The sequence below is a fragment of the Haemorhous mexicanus genome, chromosome 3 (assembly GCF_027477595.1).
Source record: "Haemorhous mexicanus isolate bHaeMex1 chromosome 3, bHaeMex1.pri, whole genome shotgun sequence".
Lineage (NCBI taxonomy): Eukaryota > Metazoa > Chordata > Aves > Passeriformes > Fringillidae > Haemorhous > Haemorhous mexicanus.
The window spans coordinates 89,357,333-89,377,154 of NC_082343.1; the positions used below are offsets into that span (position 1 = coordinate 89,357,333).

The 19,822-nt window shown below is 36.3% G+C and overlaps 1 protein-coding gene across 5 annotated transcripts in view; it reads right to left on the minus strand.

Annotated features, from left to right (window-relative positions):
• The window catches only part of COL19A1 (collagen type XIX alpha 1 chain), a 178,284-nt gene that overhangs the window by 49,643 nt on the left and 108,819 nt on the right, over nt 1–19,822 (minus strand). For all 5 annotated transcript variants that reach the window (XM_059842653.1, XM_059842654.1, XM_059842655.1 and 2 more), the window contains 6 exons: nt 14,603–14,656; nt 7,314–7,367; nt 2,784–2,846; nt 1,965–2,009; nt 988–1,023; nt 57–92 (listed from right to left, as the gene is read on the minus strand). In XM_059842653.1, the coding sequence (XP_059698636.1) occupies nt 57–92; nt 988–1,023; nt 1,965–2,009; nt 2,784–2,846; nt 7,314–7,367; nt 14,603–14,656 (288 nt within the window). The remainder of the gene's footprint in view (nt 1–56; nt 93–987; nt 1,024–1,964; nt 2,010–2,783; nt 2,847–7,313; nt 7,368–14,602; nt 14,657–19,822) is intronic.

Sequence of the window (19,822 nt, forward strand, 5' to 3'; positions counted from 1 at the left end):
CCAGTATCACCTATGTAAACTGACAACATGTACAGTATGTACGAGTCCAAAAATACCTTATTTCCTTTTGATCCCTCCATTCCAGTCTCTCCCTGAAAACAGTAAATACAACTATAAGAAGTTACAAATTTAAGTAGGATCAAATAAGAGTTTAATTCGCTACCTTAGAATATTGTAATACAGTTTGCAAAGTTAAATATTGAGAAAATATTAAATAATTGCTGATGCCTTTTGCAAACTCTGAAAGACATTGCAACCTAATGCTTTTGCAAGTTTTCCCAGTGTTTTAAAGGAAAAAATTTTGAAAACATTACATTTCCTTGGCAGCATTTCCAGTCAAAAGGCTATTCTCCACCACTACATCTCTTCTGTTACCCAGTATTCACCTCCAAACCAACACATTATTACAGCAGGACTTCTGATTATTATAATATGTTAACCACAACTATCTCAGTAACCTTGAGTTTAATGTGAAAAAGCGTAACTAGCTTTTGTCAAATATCATAAGAAAGGACAGTAATTAATTACGAATATATAACATAGGTAAAGAGACTCTTACAGAATTAGTGCTCTGAAAATTTGCCTCAAAATAAGAAAAAACTTAAGCACACATAAAATAGCTGTATGAGAAGAGATTGATGTTAAATGCCACACTAGTGGCATCAAAACAGTACAGTTCAGGCCACATAAAACTTTCTGGAAAAGCTGAAAGAAAGAACCTTCAGGGAATAAAAAAAGGCATGTGCTCTAAACTCAGTTCATGGTCAGTACTAGCAACAGAAATGCTGAAAAACAGGGCACCTGTTAAAACCTCTGGTTTTTATTTATAACCTGGGAGACCTGGAGGCACATGTAAGAAGGAGACAATGCATATGCCATCCCACATAATTCCTGCATCTAGTGGATGTCTACAAAGAGAAGAATTATAGAATGAATATAATCTCAACTGTGCATTATTCACAGCAGTTCAAAACATGCTATACTTACTGGGTCTCCTTTGTCCCCTTTTTCAGAAGGCTCTCCCTAAGGAAAAGTAGAAAAGAGGTTAACAGATTTATTTAAAATGGTAAATAGCACATATGTCTGGTTTTGCTGAAGAGTCCTGGAAAATGTGGCTATTTTAAAACTGTCTAAAACACAAATATATGTACTACAAAATTTTACTTGAGAGATGATGTTGATTAAATGCCAAGACCATGACATCAATGATCTTTTCAAGCAGGAGCACAATGGAGGGTCAGGAACATGAACTAAAGAGAGTAATCATGCATCCAAATCTGAAAAATTCTCAACTTTAGGTGCTTTATAACACACAAAATCATAAATCTGTTTTATCAAAGGAGTAAAAACACTGTTTCTGCCTCCATGAAAACTATTTTTATAGCTATGACCAAAGAAACCAAGCAGTCTCACAGCTGAATGGGAAAACACCTAATTATCAGTAGAACTATGCACAGCATATGTTCCTAGAAAAACAAAATACACTTCTGTTTCCAAGTAATACCTCCTGAATCTTTCTGTAAAATTTATCCTTAAACTTAAATACACTAAATTAGAATGTTAATGTGGAAATTTTAATAATTTAAAGCTTCTTTTTTCATATAGATATTGAAGATCATATTCATAACTTGAAAAAGTATGACTGTCACCTAGTTAATGAGGCAGCCTCTGGTTATAAGCTTATATAAAAATAATTTTAGACTGGTATTAAGTAAAAGTCTGAATGCTTTTAAAGCTAAGGGCTTTGTGAGCTGGTAGAACAGGGAAATTTACTTGCCTATGTAAATACCCTCCCAAGAAGGGGCTTGAATAAAGTACAAAGCACATTTAGAGACCAACAACTTTTCCCATACCCAAATATTTTTTCTTGATCCCCTGTATATTTTACAAGATTTCATTCATAATCAGTACAGTGCATCAACTTCTAGTGAACACATGAGCACAGAAGTAAGGAAACAACTCACCTTTTCTCCTTTTGCACCAGTCATTCCCAAATCTCCTTTTTCACCCTTTTAACAAAAGTAATTATATTTAAAATCTTTGTCTTCTGGAAAATGTAAATAACCTCCTCCTCTTCTTTAACTGTACTTTTTTTCTGTGTGGGCCACAAAATCTTAATGATTGTTACAATGGAAATCAAGCTTAAACATCTGCAAATGAATTTAAATGGCTGTTTTCTATGGAAGATCTGCCGGTTTCTCAATAAAATGTTGTCAATTCTGTCACATATCCAGAGCACTTGTCTCTTCTCTTAAAAATTTGCAAGGCATGCAATTGTTAAAATATCAGTGAGCTGTTTATACAGGACAGATAACTATAAACAATAAAGTGTGGATTCAGAATTAGATTTCCATGCAATTTTTAGAGGCTGCCTATGAGTATTTTTGGTATAGAAAGCCTGATCGTTACAGAGAAACTGCTTTAAATATTCATTATTTACTATCCAAAATATTTTCTGAATTTCAACTTTTTCAGAGTCTTTCCCACATAACTGGCAGGAGAGCTCTTTTGACTTCTCAGGTGGCATTATAGGAACCATACATAATTCTTTCAGCATTTCCCCTTTTTATTTATACCAAAGGAGAGAGGATCACTTGCTGCCTCTGCAGGATAACATGATGAGTTGGATATTGGTTTACACAGATCAAAGTGCCAGTCATCTCAAAAATCTATTCCTTCAAAGCTCATTGGGATAAATCAAATAAAATGCACTGTGTTGAGGTTGGCAGGGACAGGTTGGGTAGGCATTTTGAAACTTCTCCAAATTCATCCCAAATGCTTACAATGTCTCCCTTCTGGCCTTTAAGTCCAGGGGTCCCAAGTACTCCTAGTAGTCTTGTGTCACTCTGGAAAGAAATACCAGCACAAAGATCAGAAAACATCACTATTTACTTCCAGTAACAATTTATTTACCATAAAAATTTACTGTAATTAACCAGCTATAAATTCAGAACTCCTAATCTACTACTAGAAAAGGAATAATAATAAATGCTTATGCAGTACAAGTAGGTAGTGTGCTGCAGAACACATCCTTTATCACGTATTCACACTCTGCCACACTAACAGAAAATGAACAAAAGCATAAAAGGGAAATGTCTATGTTGACTATTGCTATGCAAATCTATGATTTTTTTAAGTTCAACATGAATAACATGTTTTTATATGTTCATTGTTACATCATTGTTACAAAGCATTTCTCAAGTATGTTAGAAAAGAATAAAGCCCCCAACTTCTATGAAAAAGAACCACAAGCTTTTTTTCTTTTGAGCACCATGAAATGTAAAAAACATAGAACTAATTAAAGTCTACTACAGTAGTAAGACAAAGGACAGGGAACAGGCTCCTCACATTGCTTCTCAAGGAAGACAGACTTAAGAACTAGAAGGTTCAGGTTCTATACTTGCTCAGCTCTTATTGCACTGCATTTATTTACTCTTCTGTACAAGGTAAAGACACAATAAAACACAAAGCAAATGGTTTCCTTTTCACAAAGTCAGATGTCCTAAGGGAAACATGTTTCTTTGCAATGACAATGGAAAAAGAAACAAAACCCCAATAATCCTGAAAAATGAGCTCCTGTCAAGACCCAGGGAATCCCAATCCTAGAGCACATGCCACTGGGGTGAGCAGGAACCCTGAGTAAGCCAACTCCCCTTGCCATATCCCAGTTTCCATAGCTCTAAAATGGGAATATAGCACAATGAATAAATGTGCCGTTTACACTGTGTTAATATTTTCAGAAGATAGTAACTGAATATAAATTGAAAAAATCAATAATTATTTTAGAAATGCTAATTTACTGATGGATTCTTCTGGAGGTTAGGGTTTGTATCACTGTGAATATACTAATTATCAAAATCAGCTTCAGAACAAGATGCAGATACCCAGGTACCTGAGTACTGATGAGAAGTAGCTGACTACTACTGGGCTGAGAGTCCAGGTGTCTGTTATGGTGAGTACACCACAAATTATGATTTACACTGAGTTGTGCCTTTTTTTTTTTTTTTTTTTTTGCATGTATGGATGGAAAAAAAAAGGGGAAAAGGCTTTTAGACAAAAAAATTACCATTGTGTTCTTTGCATTTTTATAGGTAATTTGCTCTTTAAAATGAAATGTAAGTAAAATACACCAAAGCAAAAAAAAAAATCTTAGAAAGTTAATACTGAATTATCTCATAATAGTCTAAAACTACTACAAATTATAGTGATTCCGAAACATTTCCTGACCAGGTTGTGTTATGGTTTCAATTTCTTTGTGTTTTGGTTTAATTTTTTATTTTTATGTGTTGGAGAACATTTTTGATTAAACTGATTTACATGCCTTGTCCAAAGATATTTAGAAGTAAGCTTGGCTAAATGACCTTATATCTACGTTTGGAAAACTGGTAAGTAAGAAGGATGACAGAGGCCTTGAAAACCCAAGCAAAGGATAACAGAGGTCTGAGAGTATAAACTGCAAATCATGAGCATTGTGCATCCATCTCTGAAGGAATGCAGCATACAAGGCAGAACCAATTTCTTGGCAAAAAGAAGAGAACCAAATGCATTTATCGAACACATGCAAAGCATCTGATTCATGCTGAAAATGCTACAGACATAACAAGAAGGAATATAAAAACAGCCACCTGCAAAAACAGGCACACAGGAAGAATGAGGGAAAGCAATGCTACAGCCCTGTCTCCCACCCCATTAAGGATCAATGCTACTACTTATCCTCAGCAGCTTTCTCTCACCTTCATTAAGGAAAGACTGCTGATCTTGGTTTGCTGTTCAGCACAGTTTGCTGCTGCAATCAGCAATTGTATTTATAGTGCTCTTTCACTGTGTACATGGATCAAGTAAATTATGCTTTTAAAGGCTTGCACTCCAGCCTCCTTAAAAATCGCTCTGATAAAGTGATTGGTGCTGACCCAGAAAAATCCTGCTTGCAATAAATTATTTAAATACATTGTGCAATTACCAATACTTATTACAGCAATCAGAAATTACCATACAGCAATCAGAAAATTTGCAAATAATCTGATAAGAAACAGAGAAATTAGAAAAACAGAAAAAACATTGTTAATTATGGTGGGTCTTAAGAGCCACCACCTTTCTTGATATCAGTTTCTCATGGTTCCTAGGAATACCAACACAAAGAAGCCATAATAATATTCTCAGGAAAAAAAAAAAAAAAAGTGAAAATACTTATAAAAACTAAAATGTAGTAAATACCAAAACACTTTAAACACCAAACTGAAAGAAGACCTGTGACATCCTTGAGAACATGATAAAATGATGGAAGATGACACCATCATTCCCTGTGCTGTAGGGGACCTCAAAAACCTCAGAGTATCACTCAGATATCATTTCACTAATGATAACTGAGACACACTGCAAATTCAGTACTGAAATGTGAAAGACTGCTTGATGTCTCCAAGGTGCTGTGGACAAAATCAGCTTCTGTCATAGTATGTAAGAGCATGGAGAAAAGACAAGTTACAGATGCATATATCTGCCTAACTGAATCACTGGCAAAGCAGAGAAGCTGTTCTTTTCTTTGAAGACCTCTTTGTCTTGTCCTTGATGGCAATATCTCAATCCCATCCTAAAAATGTACAGGAATTAATAGGTTTGTTGTTGAAGACTTAAGTTGACTCTAGGAGTCAACTTTAACTAAAAGTTTGCATATTTAGAACCCTCTGCTTGAATCAGAAAGCCAGTTCTTTCATCTGGAATTGAACAGCATTTCCTTGTTGAACAGTTAATTGCTTATGACAGAGTCATTAAAATCTTCAAACTGGACAGCTGAAGTAAGGAGAAAGTTGATAAGCTATCCAGGATTTAAAAGGTAATTAATTTATAGACACATACCAGCTGGTCTACATTTTTTCCAGAAGATTGTTAATTAGGAAATATTAGCCACCTTAAGATTATTTAGAGCATTATCATTATAAGAAACACAATTTTTGGAGACAGATGTGAGTCGTTTCCTGGAGATCATCACTGTTTGTATTTCCTCTTGCAGATTTAACATTAAAGGGACCATCAGGATTAAAGAGATTGATAAGGCAGAGGTGGGGGAATGAGTTACAAAAAATATGGTGTCAATAGAGAAAACAGTGCTGGTATCAGTGAAAGCTCTCTGGCAGGAAAAAGAAACTGGTAAGGAAACCAAACGTGAAAGTCCAAATATGTAAAACTTCAACATATATATGAAGCAGGAGACCAAATACAGAAACTAAGTCTTTAGGCATAAAAAATGCTCTATGCTTAACTCCTAATACACGCTTCTAAGGTAGTATACTGATTTGAGATGGATTAAATATCATAATTAATATAAAAGAAATCACTTCAGAGATAAAAGCAGCTGGAAAGGTATGTTTGACATGAATTTAACTCCAGAATCCCTGTCAAGGAAAGATTTTAGCACTCATCTGGGAATGCTAAATAAGAAAAATACTCTGAATACATGTGCATTCTATTCATGTATAGTTAATGCATTCTAATATTAAAATAAATTAATTCCCTCCAGGCTTGACCTGCATGGCTTAAGCTGTGATACACACATTAACCACCGTACTGGGGAAATAATACTGTAATAGTGCATCTTGAATTTTTGAACAAAATGGTTTTCTGATCAGAGAGGTTACATACTTCCAAATCAATTAAGCAAACTTCTCTATTCTCATACAATGGTAGATCCTACCACAGCTTAAATGACTTGAAATACCTGCAGTAAGAATGTAAAAGCTCTGTCAAGTTGAACACAGTCCTATGCAATTTTCACTTTTTTTTTTCTTTTACATTCTTTTAGCTCCAGGTGGTTTTATAATTGACACAGTATTTTTATTAGTCTGTAATACAAACATAAGGACAATTCTCATGGACTGCTGGCAGATCTTTTCAAAATTATGCCTCCTTGTCTTTCTATTTTACTCTTAGAATCATCACAGAGTTGGTCAAGAAAGAAATGTCAAGTTCAGTTTAAAGCAATTAAGTTTAGAAATGGGGAGCTGGTGCTTCACACTAACAGCCAGGTGGTCCACACATTTCCTTCCTGAGTTTTACCAGGTAAAACCAAGTAAGTAGAAGATGGATGGGAGGCAAGACACATAGCAGCAAGATAGATGACAAGGCAGGAATGTGACTGGAGTGTGGACTGGAGCTTGTAAAGGGATGCAGGAAGGCAGCAGGAAAGAAACCAGCTTTTGAATTAATTTGGAATGTGGTTTGGAAAGTAGTTTGGAATGAGGAATCAAAAATTAAGTCATTTCTACCTTAGACACTGCTTAGTCACAAACCCACACAGACACCAAATCAAATCTCCTTACCTCATTATAATGCTTGTTCAATGAATCCAGGATTCCTTGTAGTCCAGATGGACCCTATATGGAAAAATATGCATCAGAAGGTCATTTAAATGTAACTAACTTTATATTTGCATATCTTTTTTAAAAGAGCAGTGGAGATGTAAAAGGTTTTTGATTTTTTTGAGTCTACAGTAAATTATCTTCTGTATCGTGATTATTTCTTTTCCTGGCACAGAGGAAGAAGGAAGCTAGTTTTTAAACCTCTGAGTTTTGAAAACCAGCAACTTATTTTCAAGTGAACTGGTCAGTCAGAGAAGGCAGAAATGAAATCCACATCAATTTTATTACAAGTCCTTTCTGGTATGAACAATATTCTTTTTCTGTGGCATTTTAAAACTCTTTCCACTAACTCAAAGCACAAGTTTTGATGTAGAAGTGGCTCCTAGTGTGAGTAAACAGTTTTTAACCTGGGAGTACAGTAAGTGAAATTGAGCAAAGCCAGAATTCTCCAGAATATTAACTTCCTAGTTTTATTAACATTATAAATTTTTACCTAAACACACGCTTCATCAAGAAATTCAACACTGAAAAAGGAACTTCCTGATCAAATGAACATTTAGGACAGAAACACTGAAAGATGTGCTTGGGAAAAAACATTTTTGGACAATAAATCCACCCATTTTTAGGCAAATTCAGCCAAAGAGCATGCCCTCAATGAGATTTTTAAGTTTGGTAGATGGGGCAGACCACAGAAAGTTCAGTCAGTTCTTAAGACTCATTTTAATTTACAAATTAGTGTAGGTACTCTCTTCGAGTTGAAGCTTTCACATATGCAATATAACAACAACCACTCATGATGCCTGTAAGAAACATTTGACTGTATTAATAAGATTACAATATTTCAAGTAAGTAATTTAGCCTGATTGACCTAGATGTAATACAGACAGGGCACAAAAGTAACTCTCCTGCTCTGGGGCTTTTTATAATTACAATTTACCCTCTGCAGCTTTTGTCTTAGTGTGGATACTAGGAAAACTTGGAGGCCACATGAAACATCTCAGGTGTTTCACTCCCTCCTTCTTCCCTACACTGGAAGAGACAAAAGTGCATTCCTGTAATTTCAAAGTGAATTGTCACTTCAAATTTATGTTAAAAATAAGATCAATATGGTTGTGATATTTTACTAAGATCTCACTCCACTCTTATTTCTGAAGTTAATGGCAGAATTTTTACTTTGATATCCATAATAAAGCTGTCAACTCAGAACTGGGACTGAAGCATAATGACACTGCCTAGACATCTCAACGTCAGCACTGTAAACCTGCTGTGTTGAATCCTTGAACCCAGGATTCCTGGAGAATTCTGAAATCTTGCAAGGAGTCAAAAATAAGAACTTATCCTCCCTTTGCATTTGATATGCTTCTTTTATTGTTTTTCCACCACTGAAACTGCTGCAGCCACACACCCAGGAAGAACTTACTGCTGCATCTGCCATCAACACCAAACTCTCAGATATTATTTGTACCTAAATAAATTATTTCTGACAGGATGAAAAGTACATTGGCACAGTTTTGAAAAACAAACATATCCTTAAAAATCCCCAGAATGTCTCATGACTAAGACAGTAAAGGAGAACTTCAGGCATTTGGGTTGCGTTCTTGACTATGCCACTGCCTTTGAGTTCCCAGTTTAGCATTTCCATTTTCCAAAAATTGTAATGAATTTAATAATATTAATTAATATAATATTTTATATTTCCATAATTTTTAATAATAAAAAAACTAGCAAAACAAGTGTACAACAACAGAAAATATTTTTATTCAAGACTTTTTTTCCTAAACCGTAGTCTCTTTTCTTTCCACAGTTTCACTACACTAATATAGTTGCACAATCTACTCTGAAGTTTCTGCAGACTAAAAAACCTCAGCAGCATTGGTTTGAATGTGGAGAAGCAATAAAATTAACAACAGTTGAAGAATTATTGTACTAGCAGTTTCTAGCTTTTGCACATCTGGCACTTTGAAGCTCACTTGAGCAGGGTTTCCTTTTTTTTCTAATATCAGGTTGAGTAATTGAGAGAAGTGAAGCACACAGAGTAGAGTTGTAGGAATAAGAAAAGAACTGAAAATGTGTCCTGACTGTTTTCCAAAATTGCAAACAGGTTTCAGACGTTATTTCTACAGACAAGGCAGGAATAGAAAAACAGGTGCTTAAAGGGAAATAGCTCCAAACTGTGAAATTACTGGGGTTTACAATGTATTTTCCTCCCTTAACTTTTATAGTTCACCTGCTTTCCTGTAAAGATGAGACTGTTGAAAAAAATCTACCCAATCTCACAGTCCATGCATAAAATGGGTAACAAGTAAATTGCATTGGTTGCATCTCAAGAAAAGGCCATTTCAGAGAACACAGTCTGCAAGTGACTCAGTGCAGACTGAGTAAGTCTGCAGTGCAGAAATCTCTGTATTTCACTTTGGTGCCTGCCCATTTAGATAAGACACTGTTTTTGTGTTTATTTTAATGCAAAACATCATGAAACTCATCCGGCCAGATGTACAATATTGCATAACTATTCCAAAGAGCAAATGGAAAGAATGATAAAAACATGATGTCTGCCACAAGAGGACACAAGAAATAAATTACATTTTGATATGGATAAAAAAAACTTGATGCCTAGAAACAAGCAATATGGCCAACCTTTGCCAGCCATTCCCACACTATAATGTAAGTGTTTCCAATATTCTTCTAAGAAGCAGCTGAAAGTCCAGGAAAACCAGAAATGCTACTTACAATTTTCACTTATCACTGCTTTGATTTTTTCCTTATTGGAATTAAGTGATAACATTCACTCGCTTCCAAAATATTGGTAGAGGAATGGCAATATTTCCTGAGGCAGAGGAAATGAAATTTCCAAGGTGAACTGCTGGCTACTTAAGATAACTAGTTTGGGGGCACTGACATATGTATTGAATCACACCAGAAGTGCTTGTAATTAAATGAAGAAGTTCAGGTGAACTCCTCTACTGCATCACATGCAATGCAGACAAAAACCCTGTTTTAATTTAAAACTTTAGGGAGTAATACAAGTAACACAAAACTCATCTTCCAAGCAAAATTATTTAAGAAGATAAAAAATATAAAGTTCAGCCTCTTGCCAAAGGTAAATGATAAACTGAATGATAAGCTTCAAAAGCCATAGCAACTGGGAAATGCATGAATTACATCTACTGGTTGAAAACAATAGCTTTGGACGTATCAGTTTAAGAGAATGAATAATTGTGATTGCAGTTTAAAAGCCTGTGATTTTACACACCCTATGTTTCTTTCCCACCTCTGAGACAGGTAGGTTGGACAAGATTGTGTTTGGCCAGAACAGGCAGTCCTCATGCTTCTAACCTTTACAAACTAGCGCTGTTAACATTTCACTTCTGCTCAAGAATAACTGGGCAGAAGTCAGACTCATCTCAAAGAATTTTTTTGTTATACTGGTGCAAGTCTGTAGCACAACTTTAGCTTAGCACTCTTGATTTTAAAAACAAGCTAACTCACTAAAATGGGAGCTATTAAGAAATGTAATTTCTCCAGTCATAACAGTTCTAGTAGAGACAGAGAAAATTAGGACAGGAAAGATAAAGTTAACCCTCAATGGAGAAATGAGTAAAACTCCTTTTTTCTGTTCTCTAGCCCATCTATGTAAATAGCTATACCTGCTGATTCATTTGAAGGTAACAATAAATAATCAATAAAGCCCCAACCTCAACAGTGGCAGACATCAGGGACCCCATCCTGTGTTGCTAAATCCTATGGAATTTTAGTTAGCAGCTATGGCAGAAGAGAGCAACCAGCTCAGTTCTGCAGTCTGATCAAAAAGATGTTCTTACAACCTTAAAGCATCCTATTATCATGGTAATTCTTTTTGTTTCATAAAATCAGCATTTCAATTTCAGTGAAGAGCCATGCTGAGCAGGGTAACAGCATGTGACAGTTTCTCTTTCAGAAGACTTTAGAAGGAAATGAAAGTAGGCAAATACACAAAATACATTTGAAGCGTACAGAGATATTGATTTTACAATCACAATTTTCAGAATGCTTGTGAGAGCAAAGTGAATAGTGTGTTTAACAGAAGATATTCACTGCTACACAGGAGCTTTTTAAGTGGAGAAAAGGTCAAAAAGCACTAGAGGGAGCTGCTGCTCTACTTGGATTCTTGTATTCAGCACTAATTGCTACCCGCTGGGTTGAGACGGGTGCGAGCTTGCATCTCCGCTCTCTTGCACTGAAATAACAGAACAGTACTCAAAAACACCAGCAGACAGCAAGGATCACGCTACCAATTCTGAACCAGAAGGGAATCAAAGAACACTTTAAAATCCTATAATATGTAATAAACTTTTAACAAACACAAAGGAGGAATATATTCTGTAAGTTTCCAAAAATATTGTTTATAGCTGATCAATAAAAATCATCATTGACTCCTTGCCTTTTGTGAGCACAGGACTTGTTCCAAAGGAAGAAAAAATAGCATAAAAGAAAGAATAAGGGAAAAAATGACACAAAAGAAAGGATATCTGGAAGAATTTTTATAGGAAGTCCCACTTCAACTGAATAGTTTCATTAACAGATGCCAATCAATCTCTGTTTCTGACAGTGATAAAGGTTTTTAACCAAAGCTATGCAGATGATGTTAAGGGACTAGAAACTCACACCAAGCATTAATTTTACTGCAAAAAAATCCCCAGAAATTAGGTTAGGGGGAAAAAAAGAAAAAAGATGAGATACAGAGAGGAGGTTAGAAAAGTCTAAAATGCTGCCATGCTACAAGTAGATTTTTGACTGTTAGCAGGTGCTTTTAGACTCCTGTCACATGAAAGCACAGCATGTATGCTGACTGCAATTTTTTAAATTTTTTTTTTTCCAGTTTTCTTTAATTTTACCCTAGTCTTTTCCCTACAAGTCCCTATATGTGCATATTGTTATTAGGACTGTCCTTTATAATAAATGCCTTAAGTATTTATTTTCTTATTACAGTTTTTTTGTTCTCTTTTTTTTTTTTTTTGTTAGTACTGAGCACTTGACTGTACTAATATCTAAATGAAATGCTCAACATCATGGCATAAACTGATAAATAAATTAGGTAAATTTATTAATTTCAAACACACACTGTATGCTGTAGCTACCCTAACAATTAAGGACTGAATCTCCTTTTTCCCAAAAAGAAATTTCCTAGTTTTTTGAAACATCAGCCAAACCAATTTTTTTTATACTGAAGAGCCTAATTTTTACATATTCAGTCAATCTGTTAACCATTTTGTACCCTGTGTAGGGCAAAGTTAGGACATCAACCACCCTGCAGGTGTGACAGCTCTGTTGCACTTTGGAAAAGCCAAAGTAAGGGCTGACAAAGCATCCACGTGCATGAAGGAGCTGCTTACTATTAGGAGAGAATGGTAACTGGAAGCACAGCAAACCTGAATGTAGTTTGAGCCTTGAGAGAGAGAGGGGGAATGATGGATCCTGTTTTTTTGGTGCATACAAGCTGTGGCACTTGAAGTATGGGGATCCTGCCAATGCATGTTAGCAGGCATTACTGCTTTTAGAATATGCCTTTTCTATGTGTTATCTTCTCAGCCTTGGAAGAGGAACACAAGATGGTGGTATAGCTGTATTCAAAGAGAGGAGTGCATCAAGAGATTTATACCAGAAACAAATACTTTAAACCAATATTTAGACCATGGCTGTTTAAGGAATCCTTCTCTGTATGTAGTACTAGGCTTCAGTGCCCAACACAGAGTTTCTTGTAGTGATGTTGCCATGCTGACAAAATTGAGCTTTCCACTTGCTGTAAGAAAATCTGAGCTACATCTCAGTAACAGAAGTGCAATTTAGCTTCCTCTCAAGATTTCTGGTATAGCTGTCAAGGATCATACATCTTCACAAGCCTGACCTGCCAGCAAATCTAGGATGGCAGAAATCCGTAACGCAGAAACAGCTTTTCACTAGCTCACAAAAAGCTAAGTAGATTAGGTCTAATGTTGACCTCTGCTATGGTTTGCTTTTTTATCCTTTAAAGGTTATATTTGGCACTTGTATTAAGAAAGATTCTGCATCAGTCCTTTCCTCTGTTTGGCCTCCTGCAATCTGCAATACCATTTCAGCATTAGGACTGTGCAAAGCACTCAAACAAGCAAGACTTCAATATGACTGTATGCAGGGGAAAAGAGTGAAAGGAAGGGATTTTTAACTGGTTTTATGCAGGATAAATGAATTCCATCATAAACACCTCTTTCTGAACACATTTTGCAAGAAAAAAATATTTATGAAATGTATGCAGGTTTTGTTTTGGATGAGGGTAGATGACATCTGTTTCATTTTAGTCATTGTATCCATGCAGCAGTGCATTATTCTCTTCTCTACATATAAGACCAGGTTGAATCATTTGAATCAAATGTTCAGATGCATAAACCACTAGCCTTTATCCAGGTAAGCAAAAGAAGGAATTATTAGTTTTTTGTTCTATATTAAGAATGTCGAGCAGCAGAAGTTTACTTAATCCACAAATAGCTGTTTTGCATTTGTGCATGGCAGCATTTTTACAATACAATGTTCAGAGAATTTTACAAATATGACCAAGTCTTCCTCTATCAAAAAAAGGGCTGATTTCATTGAAGACTTATATACATTCATGCCTGATTGAATTTTAAATCCTTTATCTTTAAAAAAAAAAATAAAGAAGAAAAAGAAAATCCCAAACCTCTTAGATCTGAGCTAAACCCTTTAGTTCTTCATATTACAAATCCTTTCATAAAGTCATGTATTTCTTAATCTTTTTAATTCTTCAGTCAACTCATTTGAACTACAGCTGAGTGCTCATTCCAGTGCTGGGTATAATCCTCCCCATCATTCAGACAGTTGGCACATGCTTCACACAGTCCTTCATCTTTCAAATTACCCCTCTGAGACAGAAATTATCCCTTCTTCTACTGAGCATCACACATTTTGCAAAGGGAATGAAAGCACAGTATTCACAGCTAGCATACATGACCAGTCTTTCTTTGAAATGCCAATTTCTGCTTCCTCTGCTTAAGTTCCCATCTTGTTCTTTCCCTCCTGCATAGTCCCTCCTACTTGTGGACCCAGTCCTTTTATTTATGCTGCAACAAAAATCTACCAGTAAGAGTTGTTTGATACAGCAGAGTACACACAGAGCAATTATTTTTAACTATAACTATGACCCACTAACCTGCTATAAAAGAGTTAACAAAGTCCAAGGACAGAGTGAAAATTTCCCACTCCCCTCATTAGATACTCACAGGAGGTCCTGGTGGCCCTGGTTTTCCAGGAAGGCCTGGTTTGCCTCGTCTCCCCTGGAAACAAAAAAATTACAACAGATATTTATAAATGCTGTGGTTAGAGACTGATTTGGAATAAGAATTTTAAGAAAAAATTTGTTGCCTTACGTATTAGCAAAATAAAACCCAACAAAATCCATCCAAAATGAATACTCTGTGTCAGTCACTGCAACACTATCTAATATGAGTAGTTCTAGGATTGCTTTTAATAGTTATAACAAACTATATTTGTATCTCCGTCCCAGTAACAATGTCACATTTTAAAGATTTGTCTCAAATATGAGTGCACATTGAGAGGGGTATTAACAAAGTACCTTGATGAGGTGTAAAGAAATTACATTTGTATGAATACACTGGAGCTTGGGATGTAAAAGTGTGCTGCAGCACAGTCAGTACATATGTGCAATATAACCCAATTAACAAACACACACACCTTCTTCTCTGGGACGTGATAAAGAGCACAAAAGCCAGAGATTTATTTGCAAAAACAACTCACCTTCTTTGTGCAATTACTACCATCTGTGTATATATAATGCACATGCAAAATCATTTGCATTAAAACGTAAAGTTCATAAAAGTCTACTTAAGGGAGACTTTGCACTCAGTTTCTAAAAAAACACATGCATATGTAACTATTACAATTTTTTAGTGCAGAGTTTGCTTGAACAACTGTTTTCACATATGCTTTTTCATAGGAAAATCAACATAAAAATGGAAGTAATTTACAGGAATTAACATCTTTATTGCCAAGCTGAAATCTGATGCATATTTTTTAGAAACAACAGCTGAGAACAACTAATATCTAGGTGCAAATGGCAAGGAAAAGAAGTGCTATATCCATTAAGAATAAACTTTTCCCTTGAATACAGCAAATGTAAATTAAGCATTAGGGGGTTGTCCTGATGAAAATTTGGCTTAAAAAGTAAAAAAAATAGATTTCTGGCTGATGGTTCACAATTAACACATAGGGATATTTCTGTAAGCTATGCTCCTTACTTCTAAGCCTGCTTCTGTAGTTCCTTAAATAACAGTGTCACATAGACTGCAGAAGTATCCTCAGGAACAGAAAGAAATTCAGTTTTGCTATTTCCAGGTGAGAGCACTGATCAGTAGGAAAGCATTCTCATGCTGTGCATTTCATTAATCTTGATCTATGCTGAGGGGATGACAGTAAGGGTGGAAAATCCCTCTCACTCACACCCTGTAGCTCTCCAGGGCAACCTCTTTCCTAGAAGCCAGGGACTCTCCTGAAGATAGTAGGTATCTGAAGCCCTTCAAGCTGAAGAAGAAGCAGAGCTAAGATTGTGTGGATATGTTTCAGCCATTGGGTTGTGCCACACCACATGTACACTGCCACCACGGTTTTACGAATGTCCTCAGCCAGTCAGCGTGAAACAAAACCACCTCAGCATATTTGGAGTGCCAAATTCCTGGGTCTTAACTAGCTGAGACATGTGTTATGTGCTGAGCTGTTTAATCCCACCAGTATTGCGCATGCAGAGCTCTAAGTGGGGCAGCTAAGGGTAAAGTTTTAGAACCAAAATACAGTCCTAGGTGCCTAGACTGGGCTCAAGGCTCTACTGGCCCTTAGTACCCACCCCCAGCAAGTCCTCTGCTGTGCTGGTAACACTGTCCCTGCAGCCCCAGGACCAGCTTGGGCTGGCATCTCAGCTGGGCTAAGGTGGAGCAGGTTTTGACTTTGGTTTTTGATGCTGTTGACCAAAGCACTGAGGAGCTTGCCTGGCCTGCCAGGGCACAGCACCAGGGCACAGAGGCACAGACACAGGGGGCTGCAGAGAGATACATCTACACTTTTGGACTGATCTCTACTCCGGAAATACAGGTGGAAACTGATATTTCCTAACTTAAAAACAAAACAAAACAAAACAAAACAAAACAAAACAAAAAAACAAAACAAAACAAAACAAAAAAAAAAAAAAAAAAAACAAAAAAAAAAAACCCAGTAAACTTCTCTTAGAGAGTAGGAAAAACAGACTGAGGTAATAATGTAATAAACAAAGATAAATTACTCCATACTTTTAAAATAGCCCCTCGGAGTTATAATGATCTACGGTGTTGACTTCTTGAAGCACCTTCCTTTTCCTGTTTGAACTTATCTAAAGTATCCTGAGGATGACACTTAAAGTCACAGCAGTCTAAACAAAGTATCAAGGAAGTGTCAGGATGAAGAAGACAGAGCTTTGACGGGCAGACACAACTGTGAACGAGGTGTTAATTACACAGGAAAACATGGAATATGTTGGGAAGGCTATTCTATCTCTGTTTACAAGATGAACTAAAATATGATTTATGACATAACAAAGACAAAACTTGATGAATTTTCTGAAAAAAAACCCAAACCCAGTTATAAAAAAAAATGGGGATAGTTATTTTTCACCATCATTTATTAATTACTAAAACACATACCCACTGAAACACAGAGGAAACATTTGCCCCACTTTTTATCCCATCATTATATTATTAGCTGTTATGCAATGTTGCATGTAAAACAACCACACAGATCAGTATGAGGCATAGGCTTTTTATAGAGTAATAAAAGTCTTTTTTTTTGCCTCCAAGCACTAAATACCTGTCTGGTATTTTAAATTTAATACAGAAATGTATGAAAGGCCACTACCTTTCAGCAATGCTTTTCAGATACAGAGACTTCAATGTTAGGAATACCCAAAACTCCACCTACTTGTGAGCACTCCTGCTTCTCTATGACTTCTCAGCATCAGCAGGGGAAAAAAAAATATATTTTTATAGTGTAAGTAATATACTTACACTATAGTGTAAGTATATTACTTACACTATAAAAATATATTTTTTAGTATATAGTATAGTAAGAGTGTAAGTAGAAAATACTGGTTTATATTTTTGTTTAGGGTAATTAAAACAATTAGAATAATGTTTTTGATGAGCCCATTATGATGCTGCCTTGGGCAGACCATGAGCCAGACCATGACTAAATATTTAAGTTTTGATTTTGAGTCGTCCTTCTGGCAAGAAAGAAATGAAAAACATCTCAATGCCCTCTCTGGTTTATAGAATGTGCTTAGCAGAGGGCCACAGCTCCCATCTCCTGCTCAGCTGTGGGTCTTGGTAGCCCCATGAGAGCTGTATTTATTGCCACTCTGCTGTGCAGAGGGCTGGCAGCCCACACAGGCGGCCTGTTACCTTCATTTAGCTTAGATCACTGAGCAAATACTGAGGTTATAAAACCAATCAAAATATAAATAAATGTCCTAGGCATCAGATTGTTCCTTTAACTACATAAAAAATGCAATACCACCTACATTCACTTTAAAATGATACGTGGTGTCAACAAGTTGTCTAATGCTACTTAGAATACCTGAAGAAGACCAAAACAGTTGCTGGCTATTTCCTTTGTGCTGCATGTATTTTTGCTGCCAATCAAAGTGATAAGAAGTTTTCCAAATGTTACTGCTATTGTGTGGTGTTCCCTTGACTCCTGCCCCCAACTAACTTGTACAGCAGGCTGCTTTCCCCTTTCCCAAAGGACAGACTTCAGCTAGATCATTCAAATGACAAATCATTCAAATAACAACTGCTTGGTTAGAGGCAAAAAAAGATAAAATACTAAAAATAAAGAAAATGAGAGATTATATGCTTCAGGAAACCCAGCTGAGTGCCTAGCTGAAGTATGTGGTCAGCTGCACTCTCTATTTCTCTTTTCCTTCGCCCCTTCTGTGAATTGAAATGACTTGATGAGCTTGGCCTGACATGAGATGGAAAACTGTTCAGAAAGGAGGCTCTGGCCATCCTCCCACAGGATTTGTGCTCTGGTTCTGACTGCTGTCCCTGGGCACTGCTGCAGGTCCAGCACACAGTGCAAGAATTCAAAATCTGTATCGTAACCCCTTGCTGTATCATGCCATATCCATCTACTCACATCTCTCTAACTTTAGAGGAGTAAGATCTCTAATCCTTGTGTTTAAAAATAAACTGAGGATTATTTAAGGATAAAATCAAGCAGTTATGTAGGAACACTGACAGATTTATGGAGTTAATAATTTAAAGACTCTACACTTTAGTCTGAAGGTAAAAGTTCTTAGAATAAACCCATGTGAATTTTCAAGGGAAAGTGCTAATTAGTGGTTCTTGAAACACATCATCACATTTCAAAACAAGAAATAGTTCTAGGGAAAGTAGAAATCTGGGCTTTAAAGACTTAACTACTGTAGTTGTTATGCAAAATTAATGAGGTTCATGTAATTTTTTGCCAAGCTACACTATGTTTCTCTTGGTTAATCGTCAAAACCAGACTTAAAAAGGCACAGATATAACCAAAACAGGAGGTGAGTGGGGAGTTAAAGACCCCTGTCTGACAATGCCTGACCCACAGATGCCTGTCAGCACCCTGAGTACCTAAATGCAGCCCAGGAATTGAGCTCTGGGCAGTTAAAACCTCTTCCTCCGGATGCCCAAAGTTATCACCAAGCAGCCAGGTGCCAGTTCCAGTGCCTACACTGTCTCAGCCTACAGCAAGAGTTGGGATAGTCTCTTCCCCTAGATGGAAAATCTCTGTTGCAGACATTGAAACCTTGTTAACTTCAGTAATACAGTGTTAGGATTTGAATGTACAATCCCTTCTTCAATCCTATTAACTTTGGCCTTGAGGATGTATTATGGTAACCAATATATTACAGATTAACCTCTGTAGCAGATGTTAAACCTGAACAAAAAGCACAGGAAATAAGGCCAGAAGGCAAGAAATTAAAATTAAAATGTTTACAGAAATCAACTGCAAGTCTGTTCATGACACCCCACTAAAACCTTTCACAGAAACACAGCTCACAGAAGAATAAAGCACACAGAGCCTAATTCCCTGCTTTGGGAGAGAAGTCTGTAGGGAGCTCCTCACTGATGCAGGAGCCTTCCTGCACTCGGTCTTCGGCTTCCAAAATAATTTCAGGAATGATTTACAAAATCTCTAGTTTCTACATTGTGAAGTTATTAAAATGCTTAAAGGGAATGCCTAGCCAGGCTACATAAAACTGAAATGAGTTTAACAAACAAAAATAAGTCCCTAAACAGGCATAGTAATGCCAAGAAGTCAAATGCCATGACCTCTTTAGCCAACAAATTGCTTGACAAAATCCATCACAATTTTTCAAGTGTATCCATAAAAGTTCAATTTTATTTCAAAACCACTCA